The 21,853-nt window shown below is 37.1% G+C and overlaps 4 protein-coding genes across 4 annotated transcripts in view; 1 reads left to right on the top strand and 3 right to left on the bottom strand.

Annotated features, from left to right (window-relative positions):
• LOC123878509 (double-stranded RNA-specific editase Adar) overlaps positions 1-11,871 on the bottom strand; it is a 42,338-nt gene extending 30,467 nt beyond the window's left edge. The window contains exons 1-4 of the mRNA XM_045925719.1: positions 11,584-11,871; positions 11,142-11,158; positions 9,504-9,591; positions 966-1,036 (exon numbers count right to left, since the gene is read on the bottom strand). Of these exons, the coding sequence (XP_045781675.1) occupies positions 966-1,036; positions 9,504-9,591; positions 11,142-11,158; positions 11,584-11,614 (207 nt within the window). The 5' untranslated portion in view covers positions 11,615-11,871. The remainder of the gene's footprint in view (positions 1-965; positions 1,037-9,503; positions 9,592-11,141; positions 11,159-11,583) is intronic.
• Positions 1,928-5,412, bottom strand: LOC123878504 (probable WRKY transcription factor protein 1). Its single transcript, XM_045925707.1, has 2 exons — positions 2,930-5,412; positions 1,928-2,887 (listed from the first exon to the last, which is right to left on the bottom strand). Exons 1-2 carry the CDS (start codon positions 5,337-5,339, stop codon positions 2,415-2,417), a joined length of 2,883 nt encoding a protein of 960 aa, XP_045781663.1. The 5' UTR covers positions 5,340-5,412; the 3' UTR covers positions 1,928-2,414.
• Positions 11,872-12,557: 686 nt separating the features above from the next.
• On the bottom strand, positions 12,558-14,205 carry LOC123878517 (GDP-fucose protein O-fucosyltransferase 2). The gene has a single exon (XM_045925730.1). It carries the CDS (start codon positions 14,082-14,084, stop codon positions 12,867-12,869), a length of 1,218 nt encoding a protein of 405 aa, XP_045781686.1. The 5' UTR covers positions 14,085-14,205; the 3' UTR covers positions 12,558-12,866.
• A 131-nt stretch (positions 14,206-14,336) lies between these two features.
• On the top strand, positions 14,337-21,853 carry LOC123878519 (alpha-centractin). Its single transcript, XM_045925732.1, has 9 exons — positions 14,337-14,504; positions 14,749-14,813; positions 15,464-15,638; positions 16,695-16,846; positions 17,470-17,613; positions 18,078-18,243; positions 18,716-18,785; positions 19,538-19,704; positions 20,939-21,853. The coding sequence occupies exons 1-9, from the start codon at positions 14,457-14,459 to the stop codon at positions 21,080-21,082; spliced, it is 1,131 nt and encodes a 376-aa protein (XP_045781688.1). The 5' UTR covers positions 14,337-14,456; the 3' UTR covers positions 21,083-21,853.

The raw sequence follows: 21,853 nt of genomic DNA, 5'->3' as shown, positions 1-21,853 counted from the left end.
TGAACTTCCTAATAAAGTGAATAATCAAATTCTAAACAAGTAAACGAAATAAATCACCACAAATAACTAATATAGTGTTTGGGAGAAATAAACGCTACTAAATGGATTATGTCTATCATTTCATCGAGGAACCTGACTACGATTTTACATAAGCCTAATCTGTAACGTTAAATATAATGAAATAAATATACTTACTTATTACTATTTCTTAAAATCTACTATAGTCAGTCAGTCAGCGAAAGAGTCCCTAATAAATACTTCTTTTAGTTTCTTCTTAAGGACTCCTTCGCTGACCTTTTGATTCGGGTACGGCCCCTTAAAATAGTAAATTTTCCAGCACATTTTAAGTGCTAAAGGTTTACGCTGGCTGACTTTTCTTAGAGTGAAAAAGATCATCACACTAATATTATAAAGGAGAAAGTTTGTATGTGTATGTGTGTGTGTGTGTGTGTGTGTGTGTGTGTGTGTGTGTGTGTGTGTGTGTGTGTGTGTGTGTGTGTGTGTGCGTGTGTGTGCGTGTGTGTGTGTGAGTGTGTGAGTGTGTGTATGTTTGTTACTCCTTCACGCAAAAACTACTGGACAGGTTGGGCTGAAATTTAGAATGGAGATAGATTATACCCTGGATTAGCACATAGGCTACTTTTTATCCCGGAAAATCAAAGAGTTCCCACGGGAATTTTAAAAAACCTACATCCACGCGAACGAAGTCGCGGGTATCAGCTACTATTATTATAAGTCTCTAATTCCTCATATGCATGGCTAAGGTTTGGAAGGTTTGGAATACTCTCTCGCGATCTGTATTTCGTATCAATTATAATCCGAGTATCTTTAAAACTAGAGTGATTAGGCATCTTATAGGTAAGCGCGTCCCATCTTAGGCCACATCATCACTTTCCATCAGGTGTGATTGTGGTTAAGCGCTTGCCTATAATGAATGAAATAAAAAAATTGAATTAAAAAATTACCTGCAAGTTCCATTTGAATCCGCCATCGACTCCAATGGATGGCCGGTGGCTTTTTGCCGGTGGCTCGTCATCTGGAAATAAACACTAGTTTTTAGAATTCCCTAGTAAAACAAAAAAATTCTTTGGCGTCCATTGGACGATAGGTTCAATCTATCCTAATATATTATAAAGAGGTAACTTTTGTAAGTTTGTTTGTAGGAAATAATCTCTGGAACTGCTAAACCGATTTGAAAATTCTTTCACCAGTGGAAAGCTACATTATTCTTGAGTGACATATACTATATTTTATCTAAATATATACAAGTGTAAATTAAAAATTTATAACACCCCCGACAAGTGAAGGTTACAGTAACTAGAAAAGAGCTGATAACTTTCAAACGGCTGAACCGATTTTCTTGGATTATACTTTATAGCTAAGAACACTCTCGATCAAGCCACCTTTCAACCAAAAAAAACTAAATTAAAATCGGTTCATTAGTTTAGGAGCTACGATGCCACAGATAGATACACACGTCGAACATATAACCCCCCTCTTTTTGGGTCTGGGGTTAAAAAAGTTTTTTTGCCAAAATAACAACGTTGCTAAGTCATTTAACAGATAGATTTCAAGATTACTGATATGTTGTAACTATAATATAATAGAAGAAAATAAACCAGACAAAATTATCATTATTTATTGTTCACAATTAAAAAAAAAACACATTCTTACTTAATAAATAATTTCATAAGTTTTAAATTTTTTTTAAATAATGATTCTCACCACTATTTAAACATTTCAAGAGAAAGGTAAAGAAAATACAATGATTATTATTAATCCATACTTAATATTATAAATGCGAAAGTGTGTCTGTCTGTCTGTCTGCTACCTTTTAACGGCCCAACCAACAATTTAACCGATTCAGACGAAATTTGATACAGGGTTAGCTTATATCCCGGGGACCGACATAGGCTACTTTTTATCCCGGAAAATCAAAGAGTTCCCACGGGATTCCTAAAAACCCATCCGCTTAACCGATTTGTATGAAAGGTACCGAGGTAGCTTGCGTCCCTGTAATACAAAAACAATAAGCAACCTAGGTAACATAGGCATTTTATCCCGGAAAATCAAACAGTTCCCACGGGATCTTTAAAAACCTAAATCCACGCGGACGAAGTCGCGGGCATCCTCTAGTTAAGAATAATGAATATGCATAGTACGCGACAGGTTGAGATGGCAATCGGGATATGGTGGTACTCGCTCTAACCCGCACCGGGTTAGAGCGAGTACCACGATTGCCGTATCGACCAGTCGCGTACCATAGTTATTTTTACGGAAATCTGGCAAACCACAGACATAAGATTTCTAGAACATAACTATAAAATTACATCGTAATTGTTTAGTATTCGAATGAGAACCAAATTACGTTTGTTTGGAACTAGTGACGCAAAGACGCCATTAATTAACATTAGTTATCCTTTTATTGGTACACAAGCAACGCCCATCCATCTGTAATTTCTTTGACATCCAAAATTACCACAAAATATACACCCTTGAACTATAGTCCCTTCTGTACTAGTATCATTATTATTCAAATCGTTAACGACCGTTGCGTTATATCCATAACCGTTATCTTGCGTTGCGTTATATCCATAACCGTTATCTTGCGTTGCGTTATATCCATAACCGTTATCTTGCGTCGTGTTATAACCATAACCGTTGTCTTGCTTTGAATTATAACTATAACCATTATTTGCCGATGTGTTGTAACCATAACCATTTCCATAGTTGTAATTATTATTCGAGTTATTTCTATTTAACGGTATATTATAACCATTATACGGATAACCATTAGAAGAATAAACAGATCCATTTATCGGTTGGTTATAATAGTAACCATTTGCGTAATTATAGTTATAAGTGGGTGCGTTTGTGTTAAAACCATTTCTTGGTGTATTGTCGGGTGCACTGTTAGTATTATAACTACTTGTGGGTGTATTATAACCATAACCGTAACCATACGTGTTGTAACCATATGTGTTTGTAGGCGAATTATAAACAGGGTTATTATAACCATTGTTATTGTTATAAGACGTATAATCACTGTGCGTTAAACTATTATCGTTTATGCGGTTATTTTCATATTGATTATAACCACCATTTTGGTTATTATTGATAGTATTCTGTTGATGCAGACTGCCATAAGAATTATAATTGTCATCACGAAGTAACAGATTATTGTTGACATCTTCATCTTTTTTTGGATGCGTTATATCGTATACTTTCGTGTAAATATTACTGAAAAAATTGCTGACTCTGTTCTCTGGAGATGCGTCTCTTTTAACTCGATATTTATTTAAAACCATTGGTTCTTCTAAAATCTTTAACAAATTCCTTTTTGGTAGTTCAACGTTTTCTTTGACATTTGTGATTTGTTTTAGGTGGTTTATTAAGTTACTATTAGAATTTGTTACCTTCAATCTGTTATTAGTTTCACTTTTGTTCTGTTTCATATTTCTAACCGTTGCTTTGAGCAATGGTTTCTCTTGTTTTTCTTTTGTTCTATATTCTCTATAGCTAACATTCTTTATTCTTGGTGTTATAGATTTTGCATCATCTTTTAGCTCATGTTCATCTGTGTAATCTGCTACTAATTCGTATACTTGACCAGATTCCGTATGTTTTATAACACCTTTGTCATCCATTATTTTTTCTTCTTCGACGCTACTTTCTTGAACATAAATTTCTAGTAAATCTTCTATATCATCGAATGCTTTTAGAATTTTGTATGTTTGGATTCCATCGTAATTTTTAAGGTCGTTTGTATCCTGTTTAAGTTTCACGAAATCTATATTTGGTTTTACTTCTCCCTCGTCATTGTTGCTTTTGGTAACAAATTTTACAATTAAATCCTCAGGAGGATTTGTATCTTTATCTTCCGGAATCTTCTTAATTTCATTTCCATTTAGGAGTACTAATTTATCTTGTAGGCGTGTGTCTGTTGGATATACTTCCTTCGAAAGTATTTCTTCTGCTGCAACATTTTGTTGAGAAATACTTCCCAATTCATTTTTGTTAAGTAATCCGTCTTCGAGTTTTTCTTTCAAAGTTACGTCTTCTATCCCAATTTCTTTTGAGCCCACTTCTTGTTCCTTTGGAAGTATTTTATTGACCTTTTTATCTTTGGAAGCTCGTCTTTCTACAGGCTTTTCATACGGAAGCATCTTCTCTAGATATGTTCCATCGGGGGACTTTCCTATGTTTTTCATGGGTATGTTTAATATCTTTCTATCTCTCAGTTTTGTATCTATACCTCCTATAGTGATTTTATTATAACCTAGTGCATTTCCCACCATTGTGCCCAAAAGTCCTGCACCGTAATAATTTAATTGAAGTGGAGCATTCACTTCTCTCTTTACTCGTGGACCTGGTATTTTCGGTTCTTTTATGTCACTTATGCTGTTTCTATATTCCGAGATAAGTTCTTGTATTTCATTTAATACCGACTCTATTTCAGTTAACACTTTTGCGTTATTCTTTGGCTCCGTGATTCCAACACTTGTATTTACATCACTATCTATAATTTTGGTGCTGTCTGCTACTCTCCTCACTCTTATATTGACATTTGGAGTATTTCCACTGTAATTGTTATATTCCGTGATTAAGTCTTTAATTTCATCTACTACAGATGCTATTTCCTTCCATGCTTTTGCATTATTCTTTAATTCTTTAACTTCAGCACTTATACTTTCTTCACTATCGACAGTTTTGACGCTATCTGCTTCCCTTTTAACTTTTTTATCAAAAACAATATCATGGGGTTTTTCTGTTTCTTTATATTGCACTGCTAATTCTGCTAGTTTACTCATTTCTGCTGTTATATTGTTCCATAAATTTTCAATATTTTTGGATGCTATTTCCCTCCATACTTTTTCCTTACTCTCCAATTCTATTCTATCGCTATTTAGATCCCCTTCCATATGTATGACGCTGTCTGCATCGTAGTTGTTGTGCTTTATTAGTCCCTTTAGTTCATCAATTTTAAATGTTATTTCCTTCCACACTTTAGCGTTATTATTCAATTCTTTAACTCCAACACCTGTATCTACATCACTAACGATATTTATGGGACTGTATACTTTTCTTGTCTTCTTTGAATTTGTATTATTTTCATCATAACCAATATATATCTTGAGTAATTCATTCAGTTCATCTAATATAACTGATTTTTCGTTGTCTTCTTTCTTCAATTCAGTAAGGCCATTAAAATCGATATCGGGAGCTTCTCTTTTAACCCTTATATCAAAATCTGGATTTCTCGGAGTTTTTATGTAATAATTGTTATTCTTAGCGAAGATATTCACCAAAGCGACAACAATATACAGCGGTAGTAACATTTCGAAGTACACACGTATTGATCGGAATTGCGTTTTGAATTGAGTACCGGATATGAGCGATGTGTTTTTCAAGCTTATCTTTATATTACGAATACGACTAGTTCATAGTCCTGACATTTACTATGGAGTTTTAAATATATACAAACTATCTGACCTATCCCAGCTTTGCTCCAGTGGGAGTTCTGAAAATCCCCTAACCCTTCAATTTCACCCTCACCACCTGGGTGCCTGGTGCACTTCGACCGCCTTAAGCCAGATCCTTTTTTCCACGCACATGCAAATTGTGGAATCAACTCCCTTCTGCGGTGTTCTCACTAGATTACAACATGGGGTTATTCCAGGGATGGACTAACAAATTCCTGAAAGGCCGGCAAAGCATTGGCGGTTCCTCTGGTACTGCAAATGTTCATGGACGGCGGTAATCACTTAACACCAGGTGACCTGCCTGTTCATTTCCTCGCTACTTTTATGTTTCTGTTACTGAGAAATCCTAGATGTAAAATTTCAAGTTTCTAAACTCAACGGTTTGAGTATCTGATTGATATGTCAGTCAGTCAGTTTCTTCTTTTATATGTCAAACACACGTACGTATATGGGGCATCATACCAGAACGCTAAATCGCTCGACAGTACAGCTTTGGCCCTAGCTAGTTAGTGTGATGAGAATCAGACCGGTCAACGGGAACCATTTTGAAATACAAAATTCTCAAGTTGCCCCTTCTGGCAATCGAACTTGGTACCTCTCACTTATAAGATTTCACCCACCACTGAGCCAGAGATGTCCTTAGAAAATACAGACAAACATATTTGAACACCATATACCTATGTATAATAATAAGGAAACTGTAGCTTGCAATGTTTACACCGGAGGCTGGCTTTGATAAATTTAATGACCTTCATAATATTAGCGAGAGATTTACTTCAAGCATAGAGCGGCTATTGAAGAAAAAATATTCAGATGAAAAAATACTTGTTGCATTAAAAGGTTTCATTTTTAAGTTGAGCTTAAAAGGTTGGAGTTGAAGGAGGAGAAAGGTTATTTATTTTTGGATACATAATTTCATTTAAAACAGAGTATTTGTCATGGTCCCATTTAATTTCTGTAAGAAACCAATCCTAAGAAGATCTTCGGAAATGAGGATGGAACTCCTGAATGAATAATTAGAAATAAGTATAAGTATTGAACTAATATGGATTATTCTTGATAAGTGCAATAGTTTAGGTAATATGTTACACTTTTCACCAATGAACAGATAATTCAAAATATTTTTAAGCATAAGTAGTATGTATTATTGCCTTTTTTCATATCAATATTTTGATCAATTTTAAAGTTTAAATGAAAACAAAAGGAGCATTAAGGAATATGGACTTTTTTGCCTAAGACTTATTTTTTTTTTCTTTATTCTTTCTTTCTTGTCGCATTGTCCCTTCTGACAACAAACGTAAAGTTTATCTATCTATAACATAAATAACAACTAACTATAATTAAGTATTATAATAATTCATCGAAATACTATCGCAAAATTTTTCGGATCATACAATTTCTGGAAAATTTAAACCAGACAATCCCTCAGGTGCAGCGGTTGACTTTAGATTGGAGATTGCGGGTTCGATTCCCCACCATTCACAGTTAAGAAGAAAAACCCCGTCCAAGTGCGAGTCAGACTCGCGCATCGAGGGTTCCGTACTCGGGTTTTTTTCCGACATTTCGCAAGATAAATGAAAAACTATTATGCTTAAAAATACATAAAAATCTGTTTAAGAATGTACAAGTAAAGTCCTTTCATATGATACCCCATTTGGTATAGTCATCTTACTTTGAATATTAAAACATATTTCAATATTTTTTTTCTGTGATGTAACCACAAATTCATGGTTTTCAGATTTATTCCTTTACTTGTGCTATAAGACCTACCTACCTGACAAATTTCATGATTCTAGGTCAACGGGAAGTACCCTATAGGTTTCTTGACGGACGGACGGACAGACAGACAGATAGACAGACAGACAGACAGACAACAAAGTGATCCTATACACGCCCTTAAGTGGTTTTAGAGCAGACATCAAAATTCGGACTTTTGATGAAAACTCACATGCTTGCAAAGTATTCGAACCTTTGATGTGCTTATTTCATCCAAGATTCGAACCAACGACTGACAGTAACTAACCACGCAGTGTAACCACTTAGCTATTGTATTTAACTTAATATTGTAAAAATATTTTTATTTTATTTATTTTAATAAAATTAAAATATTTTATAAATTAAAAGTTGTCCCTTTTAGACCATTTTCGTGGCAGAGTCTATTTCAAAAACTGGGTTTTTTTTAATGAGTTGTTGCGACGTATAGCTATGAAATACTAGCTGACGCCCGCGACTTCATTCGCGTGGATTTAGCTTTTTCGAAATCCCGTGGGAGCTCTTTGATTTTCCGGGATAAAAAGTAGCCTATGTGCTAATCCAGGATATTATCTATCTCTATTCCGAATTTCAGCCAAATCCGTCCAGTGCTTTTTGCGTGAAGGAGTAACAAAAATACACACACATACACACAAGCTTTCGCCTTTATAATATTAAGTATGATAGTATGAAGTATGATTTCATACATCCAAAATAATTATCTTTGTCATAATTTTGTATGGAACCCTAAAAAAGCGAGGCCTGAATCTATATTTTGAAATGACACTTCTCTAAGTACTACTTGGTTCATCAAGTCATAGAATAAAATCGTTATTAGTCTATGCATTGAGTAATGATGAACCTTGCCAAAGCACTTTACATTTGAAGAGTATAGAATTAATATTTAAAAAAAAAAAAAGAATATTAGCCACTAGCCGATGCCCGCGACTTCGCCCGCGTGGATTTAAGTTTTTCGAAATCCCGTGGGAACTCTTTGGTTTTCCGGGATAAAAAGTAGCCTATGTGCTAATCCAGGATATTATCTATCTCCATTCCGAATTTCAGCCAAATCCGTCCAGTAGTTTTTGCGTGAAGGAGTAACAAACATACACACACACACACACACACACACACACACACACACACACATACAAACTTTCACCTTTATAATATTATAGTGTGATGTTAAATGACTAATATTCCCCTTTCCTCTCCAACTAAGCGTCAGGCTTGTGCTAGGGGTAGGTACGACAATAGTGCAACGGGCGGGGTTTGAACCGTCGACCTTTCGGTTTTCAGTCCACTCCTTTACCGGTTGAGCTATTGAGGCTCTCAACTATTTAGAGACCATAGTTTGCTTTCTGGTAAAGGTATCATAAGCTGATCTTTTCCAATACGATTATGCATACTAGACTTGACAGCAAAAATAACCAGTGAGTAAATAGGATTAGGTATTTATGCTTAGGACCTACTAAATTGATTTATAGTAAACTAGATAATATCCGCGACTTCGCCCTTGTGGATTAATAGTCCAGTCATTATAGTAAGTTCACCTCGGAATTCGAGATACCCAGCTGTAAGTCTGTAAATACTTGTATATTGACACCCTAAAAGTTGTCTCAAAACCTACATATGGTAGGGTGTACGCAACTACTAAATTTCAAGGTCAAAGGTCACAAAAATCGGTTTTTTTCGCTTATGATTAATACAAATAGCAAAAAAACCCATAGGAAATGAGATATTTACAAAAAAAGCGCAAAAAACCGATTTTTGTGACCTTTGACCTTGAAATGTAATAGTTGCGTACACCCTACCATATGTAGGTTTTGAGACAACTTTAAGGGTGTCAATATACAAGTATTTACCGACTTACAGCTGGATATCTCGAATTCCGAGATTCTTACCTAATTTAAGCTTAAATGACTGGCTTATAAGGTTTTTTTTAAATCCGGGAAATTTTCTGGGATAAAAAATAACCTATGTCTCCAGGTCTTGTGCAAAAAATCAAGTTAATGTTTGTTGGTTTGTCATTCGATCACGCCGCAACAGAGCAACGCGTGATTTTTTCAAGGATATAGTTACAAGACCTGAACAGTGATATATATGTTACTTTTAGCCCAGAAAATCAAAAAGTTCCCACAGGATTTTTAAAAACTAAATCTATGTCAGCTAGTATTAAATAACACTCTCGACTTGGTACGTGAGGATTAAGTATTCAAAAATCCTTTGCTCGGCGACTATTATTAACTAGAGATAAAATTTAAATACCTTCAGGGTTTTCAGTTTTCCGTTTGGTTGCTGACTCGGTGGTTGTGGGCATTTCAATATCTGTTGTGGAACTGACACCACTGGAATTCTGAAAAAAATAATAATTTAAATACTCATATCTATGCTCACGAGAAAAGCATTATACAATGGAAGATTATGTAAATCATAAAAAAGCGTGAATTTGACCTGCAGCTCGCCCCAGCAATGCGCGGGACTTCAATTACTTCTATACATGGCATAACATTTTTTTTTTCTTTAAATCTGGCTTTACTCTGATTAGCCAATGTCAAGTTTGTGATATTTTCAAGTTATTAAATTTATACAAGTATGGACTCCGTCTGTGCCGGCGCCCGCCGACATACGCGCGGCGCCCCTTTAGAGCGCTTCCCAGTCAGGTCCACCACCAAAAAACACCAACTAACACAAAAACCAGCCACTCTTAACAAAAAAAAAACACTCCAAACAAGCACAGCACGCGCGCCAGCAAACGCCATCACAGACGAAGACCTCTGGCATAATATTGTATATCAAATCGTTGAAAAGAGCAATCGCCGAGTTCTTGCTGATTCCTCTCGGTAGGAAAGGCATTCCGAACCAGTGGTAGATGATCTTGACGATTCAAAAGTACTTGTAAACGTTTAATTGAATAAAAATATTTTGAATTTTGAAACCTCTTTATTGCTAATCAAAGAATAAAAATAGAGTACTCTTAAAAACACAGGGTGACCTTATCACTACAATGAAGTCTTCCATATAAAATGACCTTAGGCTTTCTTTGTCATTTGTGGGAATCATCATCATCATTTTCTCAACCCATTACCAGTCCACTACTGAGCACAGGTTTCTTAGAATGAGTAGGCCCTAGGCCCACCACACTAGCCAAGTGCAGTTTGGCACACTTCAAGCACAGCAAAGTATTAAAGAGAACTCTCAGGCATGCAAGTTTCTTCACTGTTTTCCCCATTAAAGCAAGTAATATTGAATTGCTTGATAAAGGTATGCATCAGAGATTCATCATCAACTGATAAACCAAGCAGAACTAGTGTTAAAAAGTGCATAAATGCAATGCTTGTGAAATAGTGTTTGTGCTACTTTATTTTTATTTAGGTCACAATAACATACATACATAAGTACATATTAGAATGTAAGTACATCTATACTACTAATAAATAAAATTGGAGTGTCTGTCTGTAATTTCGAAATAACTACCTCATATTAAGCTCATATGGTTATTTGAAAGATACCATAACTGAATCACACGTTTTTAAAATTTTTGTCTGTCTGTCTGTCTGTTTGAAAAGGCTGAACCGATTTTGACGGGATTTTCACAGACAAGTAGAGGATTGGCCAGGGAGTAACATAGGCTACTTTTTTAACCGACTTTCAAAAAGGGAGTTGTGTTTTTCTATCTATGTACACCAAAATCTCCGAGATTTCTGAACCAATTTGCATAATTTTTTTTAAAATCGATAGAGGAACTTTGTGACATTGTTTCAGGAAATCAGAAGTTCCCACGGGATTTCAGACCCTAAATCCACGCGGGCGAAGCTGCGGGCATCAGCTAACGAATAACGAGTATATAAGAATAAACTAAGGACAGTCTATGTAACACACTACAGAAACTTCAAAATTACTTACAGCCTCTGTTTTTATATCTGAAACCAAAAAAAAAGCATATATTCTTTCTTTTCTTTTTTTAAAAAAAAGAATATTAGCCATGTTAAATGACTAATATTCCCCTATCCTCTCCAACTAAGCGTCAGGCTTGTGCTAGGAGTAGGTACGACAATAGTGCAACGGGCGGGGTTTGAACCGTCGACCTTTCGGTTTTCAGTCCACTCCTTTACCGGAATATTCAGAATAATATTGTACATAACCATGTAAGATATTTTTTCTAACATTAACTAACTTCTGATTACTATGGTTTAATGAATTATGTAGTAAAAGAAAGTATTTGTATACAATAAGTAATAAGTATTTTACACAGTGATGTACTAAAAAAATATTTGAACTATTTTTATAGGTTATAAAATTGATTTTGTTTTAAAACTACCCATGTATATTTATAACTAAAACCTACCATTGTCGGACTCATCGAAGCGTTTATCCATATCCAGCACAAAAATATTATCACTAATAATGCTCTCCAAGGAACTTGAAATCGAAAAGATCTTTAAATATACCACTAAAAGTTTAATCAAAGAATCCACTGCCTATTTTACTAACTTTTGTTTTCGTAGATAGCAATTGGGGCACTTATTTATTCTATCGACTGCTAATAAAGGTTCAAGTTAAAATTATTTCTTAAATTACCGCAGTTTACAGATTCCAAGGCAAACATAAACAAAAATCAATGGCTGGCTAGTGTGACAGAAAATTAGCAGTGTTGCCAACTGCATGTTTCTTGACCATGACCATACCATGACCAAGAAACCATCGATATAATAATATAATAGATAAGAAATCAGTATGTATTGAGCACAGAACAGAGAAAAATACTTTATGCTTTTTACCCGACTGCGGCAAAGCCAAAAGGAAGGGTTATGATTTTAGCGGTCTATGTATGTATGTATGCTTGTATCCAGATTCTGTGTGGAATGTTCCACCGTAGCGCCTAAAGTACTGGGCCGATTTTGATGAATGAGGTGCCAATTGATTCTACGTAAAGGTCTGGGTGACATAGGCTACATTTTATACGAAAAAAATTGATCTAACGGATGTTACATCAAAAAACCCCAACTTTTTTGCAGCAAAATCTGCAAATTTTTTTTTTGCTATTGTATCAAATTAGATGTCAAATGAAACAGAAGAAAATTCTGTGTTCTTAAATATGAATGTACTACAACCATAGATATGTACTACAACATTAAAATATACCGAGCGACAGAAAAACAATAATTTATACTATAACATTTCAGCAGTTATTAAGATGATCGCAGTCAGTTTTAGTTTTTCTATATATAAGTTACTATTTAAGAAAGGGTTAAATAAACTGTACAAAAAATATCTATTTTTAAAGTAATAGGTTTCATAATTTAAACAAAACAATATTCTGTAAGTATTCAGTATATTATTTATTATCACTTCACAATTTCTTTGGTTTTCATAATGAATAAAAAACTATACTTATAAACTATTATTTTATACAATAAAAACAGCTAATTATTATACAGTAAAAAATTAAAAATATGTACACAAGGATTCACCCAACCAGTAAAGACAAGCAAGTTTTTCTTTTGTAGTACAAAATACATTTTCATTTACAATTTCCTTTTTCAGTAGAGCTTGCCTTCCCAAACTGGTGATAGTCTCAATATATTCAAGTACCATTAGTAAAGCGTAAAAGCTTATGATTTATGGTTTCTAGTTCACAATAGTCCATTTTGATGGTTGTTCACACTTTCCTGTATCCGGACAGAACCTGTTAAACGTAGTATTACTTTCAAAGCCTAATATTTCTCTCTCTTCTTGTATCCTAAATGTAAATGTACTTTCATGAGTACCTATAAAGAATGCTGCATGTGAACAAATGATTTGATCAATTATTGCTATACCACCATCTTTGAACTCCTGTAAATCTGATGAACTCGGCAAATAAAAATGAACTCTATATCCTATATCGTTGAGTTGATTTTCTAATTGTTCCAATTCAGAATTTTGAGCATCAGATGCTATAAACACATCTAAAATGTGTGGGTGATATTTTTTGATAGCTTTATCAATTTGCCGGACAGTTCCTTTTATTGATGGCACATCTTTTCTGCGAGCTCTTGCAAAGTCCTGCCTCCTCCAATGAATGCTAATGTATGTGCTACATCTTTCATCAATACAATTTAAATTCTCTGACATATATTTTCTGGCTTTGTCAATAAGTTTTTTACTAAATTTCATGCTCTTCCTGCAATCCCAGAAGCTCTTGGAACCATAGTAATCATGCAAAGGTATCTCTCCATGTGCGAACATAACATATTTATCTGAAGGATGCAATGAAATAAGTTCTAGTAACATAGATGTCCTTCCTTGAAATTTTACACAGTCTATCTCTTTAACTGTTATGTTATTATAGCCCCAGAAACTTCCACTGTAGTGACAATCTTTATCAATCTCCCATTTATCATCAAAAATACCATTTTCAAAGGCATCTGGGAAGTTTTGTAAAATGTACAACCTGTTGATTTCAAAATGTTTTCTTTTGGTTTTTGGAAAAATTTCGTATAATTCGACTACTGGTGCGAAGTTCCTGAGTGATTCCATATCGAAAAACATACTCCAGGGGACAGGTTTGTGTGAAGAATCTACTGTTTTCCAATGATATAGGTTGTACCATGGTGGCAGAACTAATTTCCAATTTTTCATATTCTCGTGTTTTTGTGCTTCTGACATCATAATTGCGAACCTCATATAGACATCTCGCCTTAAATTGAAGCCTTCTGGAGGGTTTACATCGTATAGTATGTATTTTTCGTCTTCTTCTAAGTGAATGTTACAAGATTGGTGTTTAGCATCGCAGTATCCTTGTAAATCATCTTCTGCAAAAGTTAAAACTAAACAGGATGTTAACAAAAGTGAAAAGAATAACATGTTTTAGAAACTATCACAATTTTTATTCAAAAATAGCAAAACGCAGCGGGTAGAAATATAAAATATAATAGTTAAATATCATTCAAAAACAGAGATCACTTCAAATTTCAAAAAAAGCAAATTGTAGTCATTGTCAAACTCAAGTGACTTTTTATCTTTTGACGTTAGGTTTTTTCTGTACTAAACAAGACAAAACGCACTGAACGCAGCATTTTCTACGTCATCATCTAAGCTAAATTCACAGACTGGCAACACTAAAATTCTGATGTCATTCATGAAAAAAAAAATATAGAAATCCGAATGTCCATTTTACTCAAAATAAATAAGTAAATCTCGAAAAGTGTAGTAAAATATCGCGTTTTATTAATCAAAATGGAGCTCAACGATGTTATTGTGAATCAGCCCGTCGTTATAGACAATGTAATTCATATGAATATCGAAATAAGCGATCGATTTTTTTACCTCATTATTGCACCGTACATTTTACCTAAAATCGATTTAAACTGTGATTTATCCTTCTATAAAACAATAAAATACCTTATTATGTTGGTTAAACAACGTTTTTCTGTAGTTAAAAGTGCTTAAAATTACTCTTTAAATCCAATATGAGTCATAGGTTTTTGTCGCTAAAAAAATTAATTTTATGTTCTTTGGTGTTATTTAGGGTTCAGGGGTTATCAAAGCTGGGTTCGCTGGCGATCAGATACCAAAATGCAGGTTTCCGAACTAGTGAGTAATGTTTTTTATATTAATTTTTAGCATTTGTATTCCTAAAATGGATAAGTGGAACATAACTTATGTAGCAGTGCACTGCAGTCAAGTAAAATAACACTTTATTGATATCACTACATATTACACCATTGAGCATGGTCGCCTCTCAGAATGGGAAGGGTACAGGCCATAGTCTGCCACGCTGGCCCAGTAGATTGGCGGATTTTGTCATGTTATTCTTTGGCGCTATGCAGGTTCTTGACTACGCTGTAACACTGACGGTTTCCTATCCACTGTGATCTCATCATTATAAACCAATTTCTGTCTCACTGAGCATACGTCTCGTCTCAGGATGATTTTTTTTTCTCTCTCGTCTGGCTTTACACAGATTAGCCAATGTCAAGTTTGTACTTATTTACAAGTTAGGGAAACTATACAAGTATGGACCTCGTCTGTACCGGCGCTCGCCGACACACGCGCGGCACCCCTTCAGAGCGCATACCAGTCAGTCCCACCACCAAAAACACGAGTAAAACACAAAACCCGGCCACTTTTAACAAAAAAAAAAACACTCCAAAAAGGCAGCACGCGCGTCAGCAAACGCAAACACAGACAAAGTCCCTTGGCTACAGTTAGAGAGCTCTCTAACTTCCTATGTTTTGTTGTAGCATTGGTCGACCCAAGCATGTCCGAGTGATGGCCGGAGCCCTAGAGGGGGAACTGTTTGTGGGGCCGCGTGCAGAGGAGCACCGAGGCCTGCTCAGCATCAAGTACCCAATGGAACACGGCATCGTCACAGATTGGAACGATATGGAAAGAGTCTGGAACTACATTTATAGCAAAGTAACGGTTTATCTAAGCTCTATCTATATAACTCGTGCGCATTAACATGGCACCTGGCTTGAAAACAACCCTCCTCCCACTTCCAAGCGCGATGTCCCGCTCTCGCCGTCCCGCCGCGCCGTGCGAGACCAGTAGCGGCACGGCGAGAGCGGGGCATCGCGCGGGGAAGTGGGAGGAAGGATTGTGTTCGAGCCAGGTGCCATGTTAATGCGCACGGGTAATACTAATATTATAAAGAGGAAACCTTTGTATTTTTGTATGTTTGTATTGAATAGGCTCAAAAACTACTGGACTGATTTCAAAATTTCTTTTACCATTACTTAGAGGGATTCTTCCGAATCCGTATAGGCTATATTTTATCCCGGAAAATAGAAAAAATAAATGTCCACCCGTGTGAAGACGGGGCGGGTCGCTAGTCTTTACATATTATGCATATAAAGTGTAAGACTTTGTTCTTGTGGATTTAGGTTTTGAAAATCCTGTGGGGTCTCCTATTTTCCGGGATAAAAAGTAGCCTATGTCACTCTCCAGGTCTAAAACCAGCGCTGCAGCTTGCTGCAGAGTGTATATTCGGTATATTTAGTTTGGTTACATATTATAAGGATAGATCAATTAGTTTTATGGCTCATTTTAGTGATCAAAAAGGTTTCTTTTCTGTCAATAAAATGTGTGAGAACTAATATCTTGTAAATATGTAGCAGCCATGCAGCATATGATAACTGATAAATAAAAATGCCGCTACATATTATCACTTGTATTACTTGGGCTGTATTTACAACATGTGCCTTGGTTACAATTAAAACAGTGGTAGAAAAACGAGGGCCGGAGCTTGATGCTAGACCGAGGTGTTTCGGTCTTGATGATCTGAAGTGAATTCGTTGAATGCGTTGCCCGGGGTTCGTCCAGGCCAGTAGAATATTCGAATCGTTCCGAATTCAAATAGTGTTCTCTAAGTGACAGCTGCAAAGTGTGTTGCTTTCTTTGCAGCTGCCGGTCTTAAAAGAGGCTGCATGCCTCTACAAATATTGTTGTTGAACTTTAACATTTTCTCTCCAGGACCAGCTGTCAACATTCTCAGAGGAGCACCCAGTGTTGCTAACGGAGGCGCCTCTCAACCCGCGCCGGAACAGGGAGAAGGCAGCAGAAATATTCTTCGAGACCATCAACGTTCCTGCACTCTTTCTCTCCATGCAGGCTGTGCTTAGTCTGTGAGTTACACATACTTCACACACACACATTTCTAAATACATTATACACTACTCACACACTTCTATATATGCTCACTCACATCCAACCTCACCCATATTCACACACATACCCACACCACTTATACAAATCTAACCAAAAACATGCTCTCATACAGATATCCACCACCACTCTCACACACAAACCCATAACCATTGTACAGATACTCACACAAACACTCACACCTACCAACATACATACCCAAAATCAACATTTTTTTTTAATCAGATACAAGTTAGCCCTTGACTGCAATCTCACCTGGTGGTAAGTGATGATGCAGTCTAAGATGGAAGCGGGCTAACCTGGGAGGGGTATGGCAGTTTTTACTAAATCCATACCCTTTTGGTGTCTTCACGCTAACATACCGCAATGCATGCCACGGCATTGCTGGTAGAGTGGTAACTAACCACGGCCGAAGCCTCCCACCAGGCCAGATAAAAAATTTAGAAATTATAAAATTCCATACCCGTGCCGGGAATCAAACCTGGGACCTCCCACTAATAAGCGTTTACCACTACGCCAGGGAGGTCATCAAAATTCTAAATCAAAATATTTTGAATTCTGAGGTATTCTCTTCTATTCTCAGATATGCCACAGGACGGACTACAGGGGTAGTTTTGGACGCAGGAGACGGGGTGACCCATTCAGTCCCCATATACGAGGGGTTCGCGATGCCCCACAGCATCATGAGGGTGGACGTGGCCGGGAGAGACGTGACCAGATACCTGAGGTATGTATTGCTGACCTACCCTGACTTTCCTTGTTTTTTTTTTATAAAAAATTGCAAGCAAACGAACAGGCAGATCACCTGGTGTTAAGTGATTACCGTTGCCCATGAACATTTGCAGCACCAGAGGTACCGCCGATGCGTTGCCGGCCATTTTTCTTCCAGGAATTAGTTGGTCTGCCGCTTGAATAACCCCATGTTGTAATCTAGTGGGAACACCGCCGATGGGAGTCGATTCCACAGATTCTGATCTGACTGACAGACAGATTTATCAATGCACAACTCAAACTACTGGACGGATCGGGCTGAAATTCGGCATGCAGATAGCTATTATGACATGGACCTTCCTAAGGATTTTTGAAAATTCTACCCCTAAGGGGGTTAGTTTATATAGTCCACGTGGACCAAGTTACGGACATAAGCTAGCCTTCAATAAAACTTCCTATCTATACTATCCTCTCTTACAGGCTTCTACTCCGGAAAGAGGGTGTAAACCTCCGCACTTCAGCTGAACTGGAAATTGTGAAGTCCATCAAAGAGCGGGCGTGCTACCTCTCGCCCAACCCTCTCAAAGAGGAAACCATGGACTCCGAGAGGGCCCAGTACACATTACCCGATGGCACACAACTAGAGGTACAAGTGTAAATTAAAAATTTATAACACCCCCGACAAGTGAAGGTTACAGTAACTAGAAAAGAGCTCATAACTTTCAAACGGCTGAACCGATTTTCTTGGAATATAGCTAAGAACACTCTCGATCAAGCCACCTTTCAAACAAAAACAAACGAAATTAAAATCAGTTCATTAGTTTAGGAGCTAAGATGCCACAGACAGATACACACGCCAAACTTATAACACCCCTCCTTTTGGGTGGAGCGTTAAAAATAAGTTTTAAAAACCGGCCAAGAGCGAATCGGGATCGCACACAAAGGGTTCCGTAAGCCGTACAGTCGTATAAGATTCACCATCATCATCAGCAGCCTGTGGACGTCCACTGTTGGACATAGGCCTTCCCTATATAGAGCGCCACCACACACGGCCCCATACCATATAAGATTAACTTTTAATTTTTTTTCACTGATACCCATAATCCTATACATTTCAGATTGGTCCAGCGAGGTTCCGAGCACCAGAAGTGTTATTCAGGCCTGATCTGATTGGTGAAGAGTGTGAAGGTAAGAAGACATGATCCAATATCTTTCCTTCTTCTCTCTGGGCTGGTTTCCGCACTTAAACGTTTCCGTCTATTGTGCGTGCGTTGCCCCTCCCCGCCGAAGCCTTCACTCCAGCCATCCTAGCTCGCTCCAGAAGCCGAGTAGACCGCCCAGGTTCCCCAGGGCTTCATGAAGTGAGGTTGGGGATTCTAAATAGCGCTGTCGTTGTTCTGCGATCATAATAATGATAAGTAATAGCTGATGCCTGCGTGGATTTAGGTTTTGGAAAATCCTGTGGGAACTCTTTGATTTTCCAGTACAAAAAGTAGCATATGTCACTCCAGTCTTTAACTATACCCATGCATAGAATCACGTTGATCCCTTGCAAGTAGGACAAACAAACAAATCTTAGAAAAGAGCAACCGCCGAGTTTCTTGCTGGTTCTTCTCGATAGGAAAGAGATTCCGAACTATGATTCAAAAGTGCTTGTAAAAGTCTAGTGAATTAAAAAAATATTTTTTTTTTAAACCAACAATTAAACCCTATTCTACTCCCTTTACAACCTCTCGCACTGCCAAGGGTCACTGGTAGAGATCTCTTATAGAGATAAGTGCTTCCCTGTCCACTTTTTCTTTCTTTTTCTCTTTACTGTTACAACTTTCTGGTACAAATAAATAAATAAAATAAGCACACTTTCGCTTTTATAATAGTAATGGTATGTTTCAAATACTTAAATCTGTTTGTAAAAGAAAAATATCTATTGTGCCCCGCAGGTCTGCACGAGGTGCTGATGTTCGCGATCCAGAAGTCGGACATGGACCTTCGGAAGGTCCTGTATCAGAACATCGTGCTGAGTGGGGGGTCCACGCTGTTCCGCGGTTTTGGGGACCGCCTGCTGGCCGAGATACGACGCCTCGCGCCCAAGGACATGAAGATACGGGTGAGGATCTCTAAGTCTAAGTCAAAGTCAAATCAATCAATCACAAAACTCAATCCGGAAAGCTCGCTTACGCAATGTTTATTCTTTTACCGTGCGGGTAGCTGTGTCGTGTTTGATTCAGATACAAGTTAGCCCTTGACTGCAATCTCACTTGATGGTAAGTGATGATGCAGTCTAAGATGGAAGCGGGCTAACCTGGAAGGGGTATGGGCAGTTTTCACTGAACCCATACTCATTAAGTTTCTACACGGCATCGTACTACGCTAAATCGCTTGGCGGCACGGCTTTGCCGGTAGGGTGGTAACTAGCCACGGCCGAAGCCAGATTTATTGTGCAAAATGTCGGAAAAATTACTCGAGTACAGAACCCTCGGTGCGCGAGTCAGACTCGCACTTGGCCGGTTTTTAGGGTTCCGTACCTCAAAAGGAAAAACGGAACCCTTATAGGATCACTTTGTTGTCTGTCTGTCCGTCCGTCGTGTCTGTCAAGAAACCTATAGGGTACTTCCCGTTGGCCTAGAATCATGAAATTTGGCGGGTAGGTAGGTCTTATAGCACAATACAGGAATAAATCTGAAAACCGCGAATTTGTGGTTTACATCCACAGAAATCCAAATAAATACATAGAAGTGCTATATAGCACTTCAAACAGTTCATATACAGAACGCATGTCGCCGCCGTATTTACACCCACAAACATATCAGGGCATCACACAAACACATTTGTGCTCAATGCTGTGTAGGCAGAATTGAACCGTAGGATTAGAGCGTTAAGGTTGTAAATGCGTCGCATCGTTCGTTTACCTCACACATCCTTGAATTGGGACGACGCGACGGCTTTCTGCTTGCGTCCCACTAGAATTTCGATAGCGGACGCCCGCCGTACAAATTACGCAGTGTGAGTGGTACATTTCATTTTGTACTATGGCACACTCCATATATTATCAAACACAACAGGCAATGTAAAATAAAGCCGCAAACTGTCATAGTTGTTTTTCAGGTATACTTATCGGGATGGATTATCTTTTAAATATTATTTATAGCAAAAAGCGGAATTATTACTAAAATATTACTACTTACAGATGAAATGTTATGCCTGTATTAGTAAAATTGCACTTCCCCGTTGAATTTTCGCAGCGGGAAATGCTGCAATATACAATTAATATACAATAAATTTGAATTTCGCGGGCAGACCCGTCTCATGCCCCTTAAAACTAAAAATAACTTTATTTACAGATCTCAGCCCCACAAGAGCGTTTATACTCCACGTGGATTGGGGGTTCGATCCTCGCTTCGCTCGACACATTCCGCAAGATGTGGGTCTCTAAACGGGAGTACGATGAAGAAGGCCACCGGGCGGTGCATCGCAAGACATTCTAAAAACTTTTAGAATTCTAATTTGTTTTAGAATTGTCGCTTATAACAATTGTAATACACTGTAAAATGAGTATGTACACGAGAAGACATTCTTACATAGATTCTTACAGTATTTAGAATTCTAAATTGTTTTAGAATTGACGCTTATAATTCTAACACATTGTTAAATAGTCTGTAAACCGGAACACATTCTTATTGAGATTCTTAAACGGATTCCAATGACGTTTGGAATTCTAAATTGTTTTAGAATTGACGCTTATTACCCTAGCACAGTTTATAACTAAATCCGCACACCGCAAGACATTCTTATTTAGAACAATTAGATCCTAATAGCATTTAGAACTCTAAATTGTTTTAGAATTGTTGCTTATAATTTCTTAATGCACTGTAAAATGAATTGGTTCATTTTGTTTGCTGTTAGAATTTTAATGTGTATTATGTATTTTTGTAAGCTTAAAAATGCTTTTCGGCTGGGCCGATCTTGATAAGACTCGATAGATTTAACTTACGGACTATGAGAGTGAGGGAATAGAGTGCATCCGCACACATTTGCATACACACCATATATATAATATCTGCTATGCGTAGTTAGTCTCCGCTAGGCCGCCTTGAACCGACCGAAATTCGATCAAATGGACATTCAGAGAGTTGCATAAGTTTGCAAAGTACCAAGTTGCATAAATTTGCAAAGTATCAAGTTGCATGAGTTTGCAAAGTATCTAATAGAAGTGGGTAAAAAGTTAGTTATTTTCCTAACATCTTTGCAAAAATACA

Source organism: Maniola jurtina, chromosome 26 (assembly GCF_905333055.1).
Source record: "Maniola jurtina chromosome 26, ilManJurt1.1, whole genome shotgun sequence".
NCBI lineage: Eukaryota > Metazoa > Arthropoda > Insecta > Lepidoptera > Nymphalidae > Maniola > Maniola jurtina.
This window is presented reverse-complemented; position numbering and strand designations above follow the sequence as displayed.

Excerpts from the sequence above, each read along its gene's own strand:
- LOC123878504 (XM_045925707.1), bottom strand. The coding sequence starts at position 5,339 with ATGTTACTACCGCTGTATATTGTTGTCGCTTTGGTGAATATCTTCGCT. Across the intron at positions 2,888-2,929 it reads TGGTTATAATACACCCACAA|ATGGTTTTAACACAAACGCA; the intron begins GTAGTTATAATA and ends ATACACCAAGAA.
- LOC123878517 (XM_045925730.1), bottom strand. The coding sequence starts at position 14,084 with ATGTTATTCTTTTCACTTTTGTTAACATCCTGTTTAGTTTTAACTTTT.
- LOC123878519 (XM_045925732.1), top strand. The coding sequence starts at position 14,457 with ATGGAGCTCAACGATGTTATTGTGAATCAGCCCGTCGTTATAGACAAT. Across the intron at positions 14,505-14,748 it reads AGCCCGTCGTTATAGACAAT|GGTTCAGGGGTTATCAAAGC; the intron begins GTAATTCATATG and ends GGTGTTATTTAG. Across the intron at positions 14,814-15,463 it reads AAATGCAGGTTTCCGAACTA|CATTGGTCGACCCAAGCATG; the intron begins GTGAGTAATGTT and ends GTTTTGTTGTAG.